The sequence below is a fragment of the Nyctereutes procyonoides genome, unplaced genomic scaffold, assembly GCF_905146905.1.
Source record: "Nyctereutes procyonoides isolate TBG_1078 unplaced genomic scaffold, NYPRO_anot_genome, whole genome shotgun sequence".
NCBI classification, from domain to species: domain Eukaryota; kingdom Metazoa; phylum Chordata; class Mammalia; order Carnivora; family Canidae; genus Nyctereutes; species Nyctereutes procyonoides.
The window spans coordinates 30,741,564-30,757,149 of NW_026575042.1; the positions used below are offsets into that span (position 1 = coordinate 30,741,564).

A 15,586-nucleotide genomic window follows, 5' to 3' on the forward strand; every position below is an offset into this window, starting at 1 on the left:
GGTCTTTGGAAACATTGATGTCAAGTAAAATAAATCTCTTCTCTCTCCTCTTTCTCCCTGGGGCTGAGGGTTCTACTGTATATATTTTTGGGTTGGAGAAAGCTGGAGTTAACCTGGCCACTGAGAGTTAACATTCCATAGAGAATAACAGTGCATAAACATGACACCTGTGCAAACAACTTATTCAGTAGCTTGAACCCTTCATTTAGCCTTGGATGATACACCCCAGAATTCCTGCAGTTCTCGAGACCTAATTAGCATCACCTGTGTTAGGAGGATATTATTCTGACAGTCTGGTGGGTGCCATGGACCCTACAGCATGTACCAGAGATGGATGTCTAAATAAATAAGGGACACTGCCAGCTTTTACTTGACCAAGTTGGTTCCTTATACTGTTAATCATATAACCAACATTAATATTTATGAAGTTTCTTCTGTGTCATCTCAAATAGACAAAGTAGAAGGGGGGGAGTTGTAGTCTTAATCAGCAAGGAAGAGCACATAGAATATTCCAGTAGGTAATCATAGTTTTGACCTCTGCCTGTGTGACTTTGGATAGTATCCTGTTCTCTAGGTGGTGGGAGTCATAGGGGTTGCTAGATATGTCACTGACTAAGAGTCAGAAGAGGTCTTCTCATCCCAGCTCTGCTACTTTCTGGACAGGGGACCTTGGACAAGTCATTGGAGCTATCAGGGTCCACATCACATAAGGAGTTAATAACCCATCATTTGGCACAGTGATTATATTTTTAAAGTAGTGCAGTGCACAGCCCAAATAGTAGTACATGTCAATCCTATATCTACCTCCTAAAGTTGAATTGAGAATTCAATGAAATAAAGTATGGAAACCATACACAACACTAGGATGGATTCAATACATACTAGAAATTGACTCCCTTCCCCTTCTCTCACTTGAGGTGGGTTCTCATGTTACAGGATTTGGGATAAATATCCAGCTCTGGATTAATTGTGGCTACTTGGATTCTCTAGTGCAGAACTTAAGTGCAGTAGGTTTTAGGTTTTAGTGGGTTTTGTTATCTCAGAGGATCTTTTTTAGACCTGTAAAAGTACTTGAGATGTGACCATAACAACATACCTTAGTAGGTCCTGACAGTAAGAATTAAAACCCAGGGGTGTCATCAAATCCTAAGTTGAAGCACCCTTAAAGAGCTTACTGGAAAACCTCTTTGTTCTTATTTATTAGTCTTCTGGAAAATGGAGAAACAGAAGTGTAGGAAACAGCTACAGCATAAGAAGTGCCCAACATGTGTGGGACCTGAATTTGCCCAGGGTGGTTGTCTACTACTTAAAGAGAGCTCAGGCCGGTGCATGGGAAGTAATGTCCAGAGACGTGGAGCAACATGGCCAACATCAAGCAGCTGATAAACAGCAGTGTTCAAGGTAAGAAAAATGCCACCGAAGGACCTGAAGCTGCTACCAGAACTGAGAGAGGGTGAGGGAAGAAACAGGCTTCATTTGTTTCCCTTGAGTTCATGAGGCTGCCTCCACCATGGGTGGTTCACATCCATTTCCATTATCTATTACCTGTGTGGACATGCATGCACATTCACACATTCACATACACAGCACACGTAAGGATGTAGAAAGCTCTGAAATTGGCCCTGGAACATCTGGATTCAGTCCTGGGTCAGCCACTCACTACACTTGTGATCTGAGGTCTCTAAGCCTCGGTTTACTCATCTGTGAAATAGGGCTGTTTGATGCCTGCTTTGCCCTCTCTTAGGTGGTGAAGGACACAGACCCAGATAAGCCTCCTCCACAGCCTGCACTGATCTAGCTTCCCCCACCACCAGCAGAAAAATCTGGGAGGTCAGGCACATGACCTTGCAGAGAATGCATGAGTGCCTTTCTGCACACAGCCCTGGGCAGGGACCGTTTCTCTTTCAGCTCAATGAATGGTGGAAGCTCATAGAAAACAGCAGACAAAGCAGGCCTGGGGGTAGGGGAGCTTCCAGAGAGGCCCACGACCGGGCCACAGGGACACTGGGGCTGGAAACCAAAAGCCACTAGGCTCTGTAAACCCACTAGGCAGAGCAGAGGCAGAAGGGAAGATGAGCACAAGGCGAGTGGTGGTGGACATGCCCACCGGGGCCAGCTCCAGCATGCCCCTCCAGAGGCACAGGGCATCCTTCGGGGGAACATGGTCATCATCCTCCCTGGATAGCCCCCCAGCCTCCAGGACCAATGCCTTGGGTGGTCTCATCCGAGCACCCAGAGTCTATGTAGGGATGGCGCCCAGTGGGTTCACAGGTGGCCTGGGCACCCGTGTGACACGCCGGGCTCTGGGCATCAGCAGTGTTTTCCTGCAGGGCCTGCGGAGCTCAGGTCTTGCCACAGCACCAGCTCCAGGTCTGGAGAGGAACCTCAGTACAGTTGAGGACCTGGGGGGTTGCCTGGTGGAATACATGGCCAAGGTTCATGCCCTCGAGAGCGTCAGCCAAGAGCTGGAGGCACAGCTGCGGATGCACCTGGAGAGCAAAGCCACACGCTCAGAAAGCTGGGGTGCCCTCAGGGCCTCCTGGGCCAGCAGTTGCCAGCAGGTGAGTGCCTGGGCCATGCCCAAGGGCTTTGCGTAGGGCCAGGAGAGGGTGCTGACAGCCGCCTGAGGGGTCATTATCAGAGAGCAAGAATGCTGAGGTGGGGCAGGGGAGTAAATGGTTTGAAGCCAAAGAAACTGACCACAACCTCTCATTTCATGCTAAAAAATACTAATGACAATGAAAACAATAATGACAGCTATCATTTACTGAGGTAGACTAAGGGCCAGGCCCACAATAATCCCTGTACACGAACTATCTCCTATGTTCAAAGCAATACTATGCTTTGAACCGATTTCATTTACCGATTGCTCATTTACCGATTGCATTTTTCAGATGAGAAAACTGAGGCACAAAGGAATTATGTAATTTGCCCAAGATTTGCAGCCTGTAGGGAAGCTGAGCTTTGAGCCTGAATTGTTTCAGTTCCAAAGCTTGCATTTGTCCCATAACCCTGTTAAGAAGAGGTTTTGTGTTAAGAAAGGGTTTTCACAGCCATCATCAAATGGAACACCATAGAATGGATGAGGCATCAAAAACAAGGATAAATGGAGGTGTGTTCCTGTATCCATCTGCTACAGAACTGTCCAATAGAAATATGAGCCACCTGGTAATTGATAAATTTCTATTACAGTAAAAAAATAAAAAGAAACAGATGAAGCTAATTTTAGCATCAATATATTTTAAATGTTATTTCAACAGGTAATCAACATTTAAAATATTAATGTGATAGTTTACATGAAATAGAACTTTCTTCAGTGACTGAAATGTCCTATATCCACACCGTCCTGTCTGGTGGCCACAGCCACATATGGCTATTGAGCACATGAATCCTGGCTAATAAGACTGAAGAATTGAGTTTTTATTTTTATTTTATTTTATTTTATTTTATTTTATTTTATTTTATTTTATTTTATTTACTACATGTGGCCAGTGCTATCCTATTGGACAGGGCTGGACACAGAGGTTTCATCTTTCTCCCTTGCTTGGTCAGGATGTGCTCTCCTGGGTGATTTCCACAGAGCGCTGAGCTCATCTGTCATGTCTGGCCTGCAGCCTACAGTTCTACCACCAGGACTCCAGCCAGCATTGCACATCTCATCAGATCTCTGTGGGTGGCTGGCTTCTCTTCTCCCTTCCCTACCCAACCTCCCCCCGATACATGCTGATCTTGGGATCCCTCTGAGCTACATGGGCCTCTAATTCAGCCAGGAACTGCCAGCTTGGACCCCTTGGGCCCTAGAGGCCAGCATGTACTCCCCAAGAGGAGATCACAAACTTCTATTTGTGTGTGGCTGAGTGATGCAGTGCAGGCACACTGAGAGGCTCCTCATTTCCCTTCCTGCCTCCCATTTCATCTGAGGATGCTTCTCCTTCATTGTCAGTCAGTGCCCAACCGTCAGCTTAGGACATGTGATATACAACACTGTCCTCTTGGCTTTCCTCTGGAGCTGTTGTTCTGCTTACATCCATCTGGGCTGTGAGGGAGAGCCATCTTAGAGCAGCCTGGGGCTTAAAGCTGTCAAATCTAAGAAAGCCACCCCTCCCAGATTCTCCCTAGCAGTCCTGATTCCAAGTATTTGTGTCCTATAAACCAGCAGGCTGTTCCTATATATTCCAATATTTCAGCCTGTGTAGGACAAGAAATTGTTCTGCATTCAGATGCCACCCAGACTTTTCATGAGAAGTCAGGCATCCTCATTTCTAAGTCAAAACGTATAGACACAAAACTTAGTCCATATTCAATAGATCCTGATGTGGTCTGGCTCCAGCTAGCTACAGGGGATTGGGCAACTTTCTCAACTTCTCTAAACCTCAGTGTCCTTATCTGTAAAATGAGTACAATGCCACAGCCATTCTAGCAAAGCCATAGATATCTAAGTTGCATGGCTCCTACCTGTGGGCAGACTATAGATTAGCAAACTGCTCCCTGAGAGCAGCACAACCAAAATGCCACCAGGGCTAAGGACACAGAGACATTCAACCCTGCCACTGAATCCCAAATGAGGGTCATTTCTCTCTTAACTGACCATAAGTGAGATACTTCATATGAATACAGACTTCCCTTCTTTTGTTTAAAAGCGTGGACTTGAGATACAGTGAGACTGACCTGTAAAATGCAGTTATTGCTGTATCACACAACCTAGCCTTCCAACCATATTAAGCTCTGTTCCACCAAAAAGAACGAAAGAAAATTCTACGTTTTTGAGAAATGCACATTAATTTTCCTTTGTTGTAGTTACAATACTGACCCACACTATCCAGCCCTCCCAGGTTCAGCATAATGTTTTTAAGATGGCTTTGCTGATGCCCGCTCTCCTTCCTGGTTTTCTCCACCCAGTCACCAGTGTGATCTTTTGACATGTGGGATCTGACTACATTATGTCCCTAGCCAACACCTTTCTGGGCTCCTCATCACTGATAGGACACAATCTGTGACTCAGGGCTCAGTCTATAAGGCCCTTAAGAAGCAACCGCTAAGTCCTAGCCACACCACCCACCTAGGAGCCCCTGAACGCACCATGTGTCCTCAGCCTGCTCCTCTACAGTGCTTCCCCAGTTCCTTCTGTGATCTCATGACAGCCTGTACACACATTCATGGTGTTCGTTACCATGTTGTCCTATGGTCACTTGCCTGTCCATGCCCTCACACACTAGACCCACTTAAGAAGGACCAGGTCTCCCTAACACTGGAAAAAGTAGAAAGGGCATAAACTGGAAGTTCACCTGGGAGTCAGGTGAACTTACATTTGGATGGTGGCACTGCCATTTACTAGCTGGGTGACTTTAGGTCAGTTACTTCTCTCAATTTTTCTCTTCATTTGCCATTTGAAGATGGCTGTTATCTACTGAGCAGAAATGCTAAGAGGGTTAACCAAATATAATATACCCAATAAAATCAGTGGTTAACAGCTTAGAAAGACTTTCTTCACTCATGGCATTGCAGATACCTGAAACCATGTACACGACTGATACTCAACAGTGATTAGTTAGTAAGTTCTGTCACTTATTTGGACCAGCCAGTCCTTTGCTCTGTGTCTCCCTTTCCCCATCTATAAAGTGAATGAGCACCTCCCAGGGTCGCTGTGAACATGAAATAAAATAAGATGCAAAAGGGAGCATTAGAGAAGGGTACCTGAGTGGCTCCGTCAGTTAAGCATCTGACTCCTGATTTTAGCTCAGGTCATGATCTCAGAGTCATGGAATCAAGCCCCACACTGGGCTACATGCTGTGCATGGAACCTGCTTAAGATTCTCCTTCTCCCATTGGCCTACCCCTGCTCTCACATGCTGGCTCTCTCTCTAAAAAGAAGGTGGGGATGGGCATTAGGAACTGTGAAGTACTGTGCACATGCAGAGGCCATCCTGAGTCAGAGTACCAGTCCTCTCGGGGTCAGGTCTCTGACCAAAGGACTTGCTTCTGGAGACCATGGCCCCCCTTCAGGGCCTTAGTTGAACCCTTTCTTCCTCTCTCCACCCCTAACAGAATCCTCTTCACCCAACAGCCTTGACATGACAGCTCCCTCCCAAGTCCTATCTGCCCCCAAATGGCAGGGCCAACTTCTGGCTACACAGAAACAAAGACTTACCCACTGGGGAATGGAGCCCCCACTGCCTTCCAGGGTGCTTTGTCATGGAGCCGTAGATCCAACAACCAGCCAGTTCCCCCAGAACTGTAAGAGGGGCCCACCCCCACCAGAGTCCCTAACCTAGACCCAGAGAACAGACTACTAGCAATTCATTTATTTCAGAAAGTGCTGCCTTTCCTTCACACAGGTTTCAGAGGCAGCCATGCCATGATAAGAGTTTCTGGGCTCCAGAAATCCAAAGCTCTCAGCTTCCCAGTTGCACAACTCCAGGAACCCCAAGCCCCTCTTCACCTCCACCCACCCACCCCCCACCTCCAACAAGGGCCTAGTTCACAGATCCAGGAAGGGTCGAATTTGCTTCTTGGAGTGGGTCATAGATTCAGTGCTGGCAGCACCACAGTGCATTTGACAAGCAACAAGAGGGGAAGAGCAAACCTTTTGTCCACTCTTGAACCAGGTACCTACAGAGTGGCACTGAGCTTCAATACTCTTAGGACTACCTAAAAAGGAAGATAGGACTCAGTGGCACTGAGCTTCAATACTCCTAGGACTACCTAAGGATAGGAAGATAGGACTACCTATCTTCCATGAGTTGGAGTGGCCAGTCTGTGGGAAAGGAAGATGCTTGGCTTAACTCCTTGCCTACTCCCCTTCACCAGGACAAAGCACATCAGTGCAGTCACTGGCAGAAAGGGTAACCCAGCAGTTGGTGGGCCACACAGTGCCCCACATGGTGGAGCAGGGCCCCTAGGGGACCTAGGAGAGTTTGCATTTGCCCCCTTGAGTATCCTGTGTCTGAGGATGTATAAGATTAATTAGCAAAAATTACTATGACAAGTCAAGAGAAAAACCATAACATCTCATATTTTAACACATTTATTTACATTTTACTACCTTTATTTTTTTAATTTTATTTAAATTCAATTAATTAACATATAATGTATTACTGGTTTCAGAGGTAGAGGTCAGTGATTCATAAGTCTTACATAAAACCCAATCCTATTACATCATGTGCCCTCTTTAATGTCCATCACTCAGTTTATCCCATCCCCACCCCCCCACTCCCTGCCCCTCCAGAGACCCTCAGTTTGTTTCCTACGATTAAGAGTCTCTCATGGTTTGTCTCCCTCTCTGATTTTGTCTTGTTTCTTGTTTTGATCTCTTCCCCTATGATCCTCTGTTTTGTTTCATAAATTCCACATATGAGTGAGTTCCTATGATAATTGTCTTTCTCTAATTGACTTATTTTGCTTAGCATAATACCCTCTAGTTCTATCCACGTTGTTGTGAATGGCAAGATTTCAAATTTTTTGATGGCTGAGTAGTATTCCATTATATATATATATATACCACATCTTTGTAACCCATTTATCTGTTGATGGACATCTGGGCTCTTTCCATAGTTTAACCATTGTGGACATTGCTGCTATAAACATTGAGGTGTGGGTGCCCCTTCAAGGAGTGTCACATTTTCATTTTGCACCAGGACCCACAAATTACATAACCAATCCTGGCTAGGGTTCATGTATATGAAGTTTTTTTTCACTTCCAAACCTCTCTCTCCCCCACTCCTCAGGGGTGTAAGAAACTCTCACACTTCTGCTAAGGAGTAAAAACAGACAGGAAAACTCCCTGGTGATGACCAGAGGCCACACAGGGCATAGCCCCTGCCCATTGCTTGGGCAGAAAGTGGTTCTTTCCCTCTCCTGCTTTACCAAATGTTCCTGACCTTCTTTGCCTAGCAAATGATGCTCATAATAAGCTCCAGCGGTAATGTCAGACCCTTTCATCTTCAAAGAGACCAAACACAAGCTTGGAATTAGGCAGCCTCCCCGCCTTGGAGCTGCAGATAAAAGGAGAGTGGGGACAGAGGAGGTGCAGCCAGGTAGGTGGAGTCTCAAAGCACAAGGAGCAAGCCATGGCCAAGGCCAGAGAGACGCTGCCTGGGAAAGAAAGGGGAACGTGGAGGCTTCTGTTCCACTGAAATTATTGGTCTCCATGGGAGAAAACAGCCGCTTATACCTCAGACAGCTGAGGTGGTTAGCTGGAGGAAAAGGAAATCAAAATTATTAAAAGGCAAGAGAATTAGAATTTAAAATGGACCTGATTTGAATATCCTTCCTGCTGTTCACAGTTCCTCTTTCTGGCCCTTGCAGAGAGAGAGAGCTCAGACTCTGAGGATCAGCCTATTTGGGGAAACTGCTGGATACTCAGACAATCCAGGTGAGGGCCAGTTCTCTCCCCACAGAACCTGTAGTCCTAGTGGGTTTAAAAAGAGAGAGAGAAAAAGACAAGAATTAACAGCCCCCCACAGCGCCAGCACCCCCACCAGTCCCGAATAAGAAGGCAAAAGGATCATTGTTCGTGATTCACAACCTGGTGTCCCTGAAAGGGGGAGAAAGAACCAGAAGCTATTTTAGTATCTGCACCAGCCTGAATACATTTACCCAAGATAAACCACCCCATCTATTTCTTAATACTGTACATGCACTTTGTCGAGTCAGACCAGGTCAGTAAGGTAGTTCCTTTGTTAGCCAAGTTACAAGGGACACTAAAGTATCATTAGAAATGTAGTTATACAGAGAAAAAAAAATGTATTCAGGAGAATTCCTCTTAGTGTAAGTGACATATGAGATTGGAAAAATATTTTCATGGAGCAGGGGGAAAGAAGGAGGTATGAGGCTGCTCTCAAGGGTCTTGGCCAAATAATATAGGTGGTCACCAAACTGCTTTCTAAGAAGGGTAGTTTCTGATTTCCTGGGGGGGGGGGGGTCTTGCTTTGCTAAGCAGAGTATATCTGTGCAGAAGCAAAACTGCCACAGAAGACAGGAAAGAGAATGAGTGCTGTCACTGGGGGCCACTCTTAACTCTCCTAAGATCTCTTAAAATGTGAAGATCCTGTTGAAGAGTAGAGGACAGGGGAGTCCCCAGTAATGAAAACTAGGGGATGTGCTACAAAGATTGAGGATTCTAAAGCCAGAGAGTCCATAGGTCACACTCAGGCCCAGTAAGTTATTTATTGATATTGCTACATCTTGATTTCTAACCTGAATAATAAAGAGTATGTGGAGACTTTCTTGATCCGATAAAATAGCTAAGGAAGAAATACTAGAGGACTTCCTGTAGAAATTAAGAACAAGATAAGTATGCCCACTGGCTCTACTGTTATGTAACTAACATTGGTCAGAGGTAGTAGTTAATGCCAGACAAGAGAAAGCAATTGGAGGTATTAGGTTTGGAGAGAAAAAGGGAAAATGTTGGTCTTTCTGGGAAGTCCAAAAGGATCCATGTGAAAACTGCATAACAAACAATAAGATAATTTAGTAAAGTAGCAGGTTAGAAAATAACATTAAAGACATATGCTAAATACACATATACACACATATATAATATATTCACTTAATATATAAATGGCTACCATCTCATTTATGATAGCAAAAAATAAAATACCTCTGAATAAATTTAACAAGAAATGTCCAAAATGTGTATGCAACAATAATAAAATTCTCTTGAAAGACACAAATGTAAAGAAATACCACATGCTTGAATATAGACTCAAGAAAATGTCAGTTCTCTGTAACTTATAAATTTAATGCAATCCTAATTTTTAAAATATCATAGGGGTTTCTTTTTAGAACTATAAGGGCTTATTATAAATTTCACTTGTAAAAGCAAAAATGCAAGAATAGCTGAAAAGAATAACTGAAAGAGGAGAGCAAGGAGAGAAGGGGCAGCTCTCCTAGACATTGCAGCATACTAGAGACTCTCACTCAGAAAGTAATTTCATATCGGCACATAAAAGATGGGAAGACCAAAGGAACAAAATATAAAATTCAAAAGTAAGCTCTGTTACATACATAAATTTAGTTTTTATAAGTGCAGCATTTGAAACCAATGGAGGAAAGGATAGACTTTTTAATAAATGGTACTCAGACAGCCAGATAGTCATGAGGAAAATAAAATTGGATCCATCCTTCATTGTATTCTAAATCAATTCCAAATGTATCCTAGATTTAAGTGCATAAAAGGAAATACAAGTAGAATACATGACTGAATTCCTTTATAAGCTGGCTGTGAAAGAAGTTTTCCCTGATATAATTCAAAATCTAAAAGAAATAAAGGAAATATTGATGAATCTGATTACCAAAAATTTTTAAATTTTGCATCACAAAATTATACCATAAGCAAAACTAAAAGGCAAATGACAAACTAGACAGAAGTATTTGTGACTCTGAACACAAAGGGTTAATATCCCTATTCTATAAACAGGATTTAGAATTTGCAGTTTTAAAATAAAAGCCAAGAGCAAGCTTACTGTCAAGTAGGCTGGAGATGTTAAACGGGGAACTAACATAAAAATAAATGAAAATGGCTCTGAACTACAGAAAAAGATATTCAGCTTCACTCATAATAAGAGAAATAAGGACAAAACAAAACAAAAACCTACCTGAGATACCATTTTCACTTATCAGATTGGCAAAACTCCAAAAGTATGTCGATCTTTTGTTGGTGAAGTGCTATGGAAACAGCCAATTCCATAGTGCTGATGGGAATAAAAAATGTTACAGTGTCTATAGAGAAGAATTTGGCAATATCCAGACAAACAATATATGCATGTATGTACATGTGATTTAATCCAGTGGTCCCACTTCTAGGAATCTCTCCTGATGACACACTGGCAAAAACACCAATAAGAAGTATGCACAAGGCTGTTCATTCCCATATCTATAATGGCAAAAGACTGGAAACAACCCAAATACCTAGCGATAGGGGACTAGCTGAATAAGCAATGATACATCCACAAAAGGAATGAGGAAGAGCTCTATAAGTATTATAGAGTGATGATCTCCTTGCTAAAAAAGCAAAGTGGAAAGAATCTGTATTTCATTCTACCATTTATCTAAGAAAGAAGAAGGTATATGAATATATCCATACATATTCACTTGTAACTGTAAAAACCAACCACAGATGTTTTTAAGAGATTACTTATAGGAGAAGGGAGGGAGGGAGCAAGTTAGAGAAGAAAAGAATAGACCTTAGAATTCCTTCAATTTATCTTATTATGTGGAGATGACTTTGGAACCATGGAAATATTTTACAGAATTGTAAAAGTGATTTTTAACCACAGTAAGTTGGACATCCCTCGTGGGATGCAAATAAGTACTGAAAAAAGAATCTTAAATCACTTTCAGTAATCATATTGTTGGTGGCATTGTTCCTATTATTCTAACACTGGTGTGTGTGTGTGTGTGTGTGTGTGTGTGTGTGTGTGTGTGTACTGTGGGATAAAGCCAAAGAGTAATTCTATTTGTGTCATTGAGAATCGAGATTTTTAGTATGGGTAAAAACAGAGACACTTGTAAGGCAGATAAAATTTAGTGACAATTCTCTAGTCCTGAATTTGAATTGGAATTATCAGTATAAAATCATGGTGTATGTGATCCTAAAATAAATATATGACCATTTCCTAGCTCCAAACAGTGAAAAGAACTAGAAACAATTGCCAATAGCAATGAGCATTTTTAGCCTCAGATTTAAGTCACTGTCATCTTTCATTAGAAGAACTGAGGCTCTTTAGAGAAATGGCTGAATCCAAGTTTGGGAGCAGGAAGTGTAAGATATGAATCTTAAACATTTCATCATACCAAAACCAAGGAAGCTATAAAGAACTACTAGAGTCATGTCAAAAGACTTAGGAGCCAATTTGAACAAGCTCCCACTAAACAAAGATGGCTATGTATCAATAAAAATATTAACTGCAGTGGTGCCTGGGTGGCTCAGTTGGTTAAACATCTGCTTTTGGCTCAGGTCCTGATCACAGAGTCCTGGGATTGAGCCCTGTGTGGGGCTCCCTGCTAGTGGGGAGTTTGCTTCTCCCTCTCCCTCTGCCCCTACCTGCCACTTGTGTGCTCACTCTCTCAAATAAATAGATAAATTGTTCATAAAAAGGAAAAAAAAAGGATATTAACTGCTAAAAGAAGAGAAAGAATATTAACTGCTATGGATTGAAACACATCAAATATGTTTAAATCTATGCATTCAGTATAATACAAAAAAAATCCTACTTATTAGTTGCCTTGGAGTCTGCTGGGGCACCAACTCATTATTTTGAAACTGACTAATAATAAGAAAAAATTAGGAATTTTTCCTGCCTTTCCTATAAGAACTGCGGATCTTTTAAAAGAGCTGAAGAGAAAATTATCCTTTTATAGAAATATTACATCAAAAAAACAAATAATGTAACTATTAATTATTTTATTTATATTTATAACTCCTATTAATCATTAAAATAAAATTCAAATATCACCACTTTGCAACCATAACAAAATAATGGATCTAGGCAATAACAATCATCAAATGGCTACTAATATCACAAAAAGAAAGACCAGCAAACATGTACCTCCTGGTGTAGTACACAACATCATCTATGATGTAGTCTTACCAGAAAAGAAAAAAGAAAAAGAAAACTGAATGTGATTGAGCCTCAAAATAAAACTGCTAATTTACAGAAAATACAGGGGCCAGAAGAACATGTTAAATGACACTACCAGGATGAAATCAGCAAAACACAGACTGTGGGAAACTATAGAATTAAACACCCATTTTTTTCAACAAGCAAACATTGCAAGGCACAAAAAGGGAGATAAGGGGGAAACCTATAAATTAAAAGAGATTAAACTGACATATCAACCCACTGAAATGAACATTATTTGAACCACTATTCAAGCAAACTGAAAAAATAGACAATTGAAGAAAGATAAACTGGGCATTTGAGAGATTGTTATTAATGTTTAGATGCTATTTTTAGATTTTTGAAGTCATTTTTTAATTTTTTTAAAAGATTTTTTATTTATTTGAGAGAGAGACAGAGCATGAGCAAAGGGAAGGGCAGATGGAGAGCAAGAAGCAGACTCCCCACTGAGCAGGGAGCCTGACATGGGACTCCATCCCAGGACCCTGGGATCATGACCTGAGCCAAAATCAAGAGTCAGACGCTTAACTGACTGAGCCACCCAGGGACCCTGAAGGTTATTTTTTAAAGCATCTTTATAATCTAACAATACATATTGAAATATATAAAGAAGAAATAATGCTATCTGAGATTTGTTCAAAATGATCCAAGGCAGAGTAGAAATATGAAGGGATATATAGGTGAAACAAAATAGGCCATGCATTTGTAATCACTGGAGCTGGCTGATGGGTATATGGATGAAATAATGTATGTAAATTGCTACATGCATAATCAATGCCCAATTAAGTTTGTGGAATTGAATAAATGAGAAGCTACAGACATTAAGTGAGTAGTAACATAAACAACTGTGTTTACATACTTGTATTCATGAGTTGTTCAACACACCCATCCCACAGGAGTTTAGAGAAGAGTATTGGATGGTCCTCAGTGCGGGTACACCAGGAGGTTGAGTCTAAATGTGGGACCCAAAGAGCATACCAGAAGATGGCCCTTCAGACCAGGATCCAGCATGGACAAAGATTGAGAGTCAGGATCCAGCCTGACCATCATGCAGTCTATGCATGGGGGCAGACTTCTCAACTGTCAAACAGAAATTTTGCACTGAATACTCGTTAAAATCAGTAAGACATATTTTATTCAGACTACTGCAGTAGGGGAGAGACATTTCAGTATAGAATGGAGCTCAACTCACTGAAACAAAAAACAAAGCTTTTTAAATGCTGGGTGTGCTAAAGGAAGAGTACTGAAGGGGATTAAGGGAGGGAGTGGTCTATGTGATTAGGCCATCTGTGTTTGCTAATTGGCACTTATACAGAAGAGAAACACACTTCTCATAGCTTTATGACAGGAGCAAATTAGAGGAAGACGCCCACCAAAGTCAGCATCCAACTCTCCCACAGGGGCTGGGAGATAGGGAGCTATCTCCCTAGAAGTGTGCATTTCACAGAGATTGTTTTCAGGTCCTTGAAGAAAGATTCTGTGTTGTAGGAGATTTACATCTCCAAGGGGCAGATAAAGGATTTACAATTCCAAGTTTCCTAAAATAACTGCCAAGGAAGAGGGGGGTCAGAGGCCTCTTGACAGGTTTTAGCTGGAATAGAACGATAAATTCTTTTGGCAGCATTGACCTTTCTCAAGCAAGCATTTTAAGGGAGGTAGGTGCATGCTAGGGACCTGGTCTGGGGCTGACAGAAGCCATGTCAGAGTGTGATCAGATTCCTTAGTGTGGGCGGCTAGATGACGTAATTTATGCTGAGAGTTTTCATTCTCATCACCAAGCACCAAGCTCTTTCCGGTCTCTGCTCTGTTCCTCTCACCTCTCTATTCCAAGACCAAGTGCAGATGGGCATGCCATGGTACACAAAAGGCAGCCAACAAATGGTTGGGCAGCCAAGGCTGAATATGGAACCAGCCTCAAGATTTTAAATCAGAACCTCGAAGGGAGCAGAGAGCTCCCTTAAAATCTTACACCACACTGAAATACAAGCAACAACTTCAATGTCCAATACAGCTAAATAACACATCAGAATCCTCTGCAGCTAGAAAAAAAAAAAAAAAAACAAGGAAGCTTATTATATAGCAAGGTGGGACTAGCACCTATATATATATTATAAAATTATATATATATATATATATATATATATATATATATATATATATATATATATAATAAAAAGGCAGGCTGCAAAACCCTATGGATGCTGTGCTACTATTTGGGTCTCTAATGCAGGAGAGCAGACTGTCTGGAAGCATGTACAAGGAGTGGTAGCAAAGTATGCTTCTAGTGAGGACTGGAGACAAGAGTAGAAGCAGGTGTACTTTGGGATATGTATACTTCTTGCAGTGTTGGAATGTTTTACCTACATTTTAAAAAATGAAATAATAAAACTCCTGCCAGCAACCTAGGGTGGGTGGGGGTGTCCCAACCAGGTTCAGGTTAGATGAAGCCCTCATAGTGTCACAGAAGCTACTGACGTGTCCCAGGGGGAGAGGAGAAAACTCATCTCCACACTCTCCTCTCAAAGCAAAAACCCAACAAATTAAATAAGCATGTATAGGAGCAATAGGAAAGACTTCATAGTGGGCTACTCTCTCCAGAAGAGCTAAATTAAAATTTAATCCAGGCAGCTGACACAAGTATCAAGGACAAACGTGGTGGCTCTTTACAGAGAATTGTCAAAAGAATGGGTGAACTAAACAGAATGCTACGCAGGGCCCCCAGCATTCCTCCAGAGGGTTTATGCAGATCCACTGAAGTTGAGGACTCAATTTAGAGAAATAAAACCTAGCTTATCATCGTCTGGCTAGGGAAATGCACATAAAGACTCATTTATCTGGTTGTAAACGAGCTAATAGAGCTGACTGTCACAAATGCATTATTCAGCAGAAATGTGAAGTTACTTCAGCTGCTATCAGTAGGTAATGAAAAGCTGTGCACAGGGAGTGGAAAGCTCCATCACAAAACC

The 15,586-nt window shown here is 42.1% G+C and overlaps 1 protein-coding gene across 1 annotated transcript in view; it reads left to right on the top strand.

Moving 5' to 3' along the window:
- Positions 1–2,072: 2,072 nt before the first annotated feature.
- The window catches only part of BFSP2 (beaded filament structural protein 2), a 60,309-nt gene continuing 46,795 nt past the window's right edge, over positions 2,073–15,586 (top strand). The window contains exon 1 of the mRNA XM_055321417.1: positions 2,073–2,561. Coding sequence (XP_055177392.1) covers positions 2,073–2,561 — 489 coding nt within the window. The remainder of the gene's footprint in view (positions 2,562–15,586) is intronic.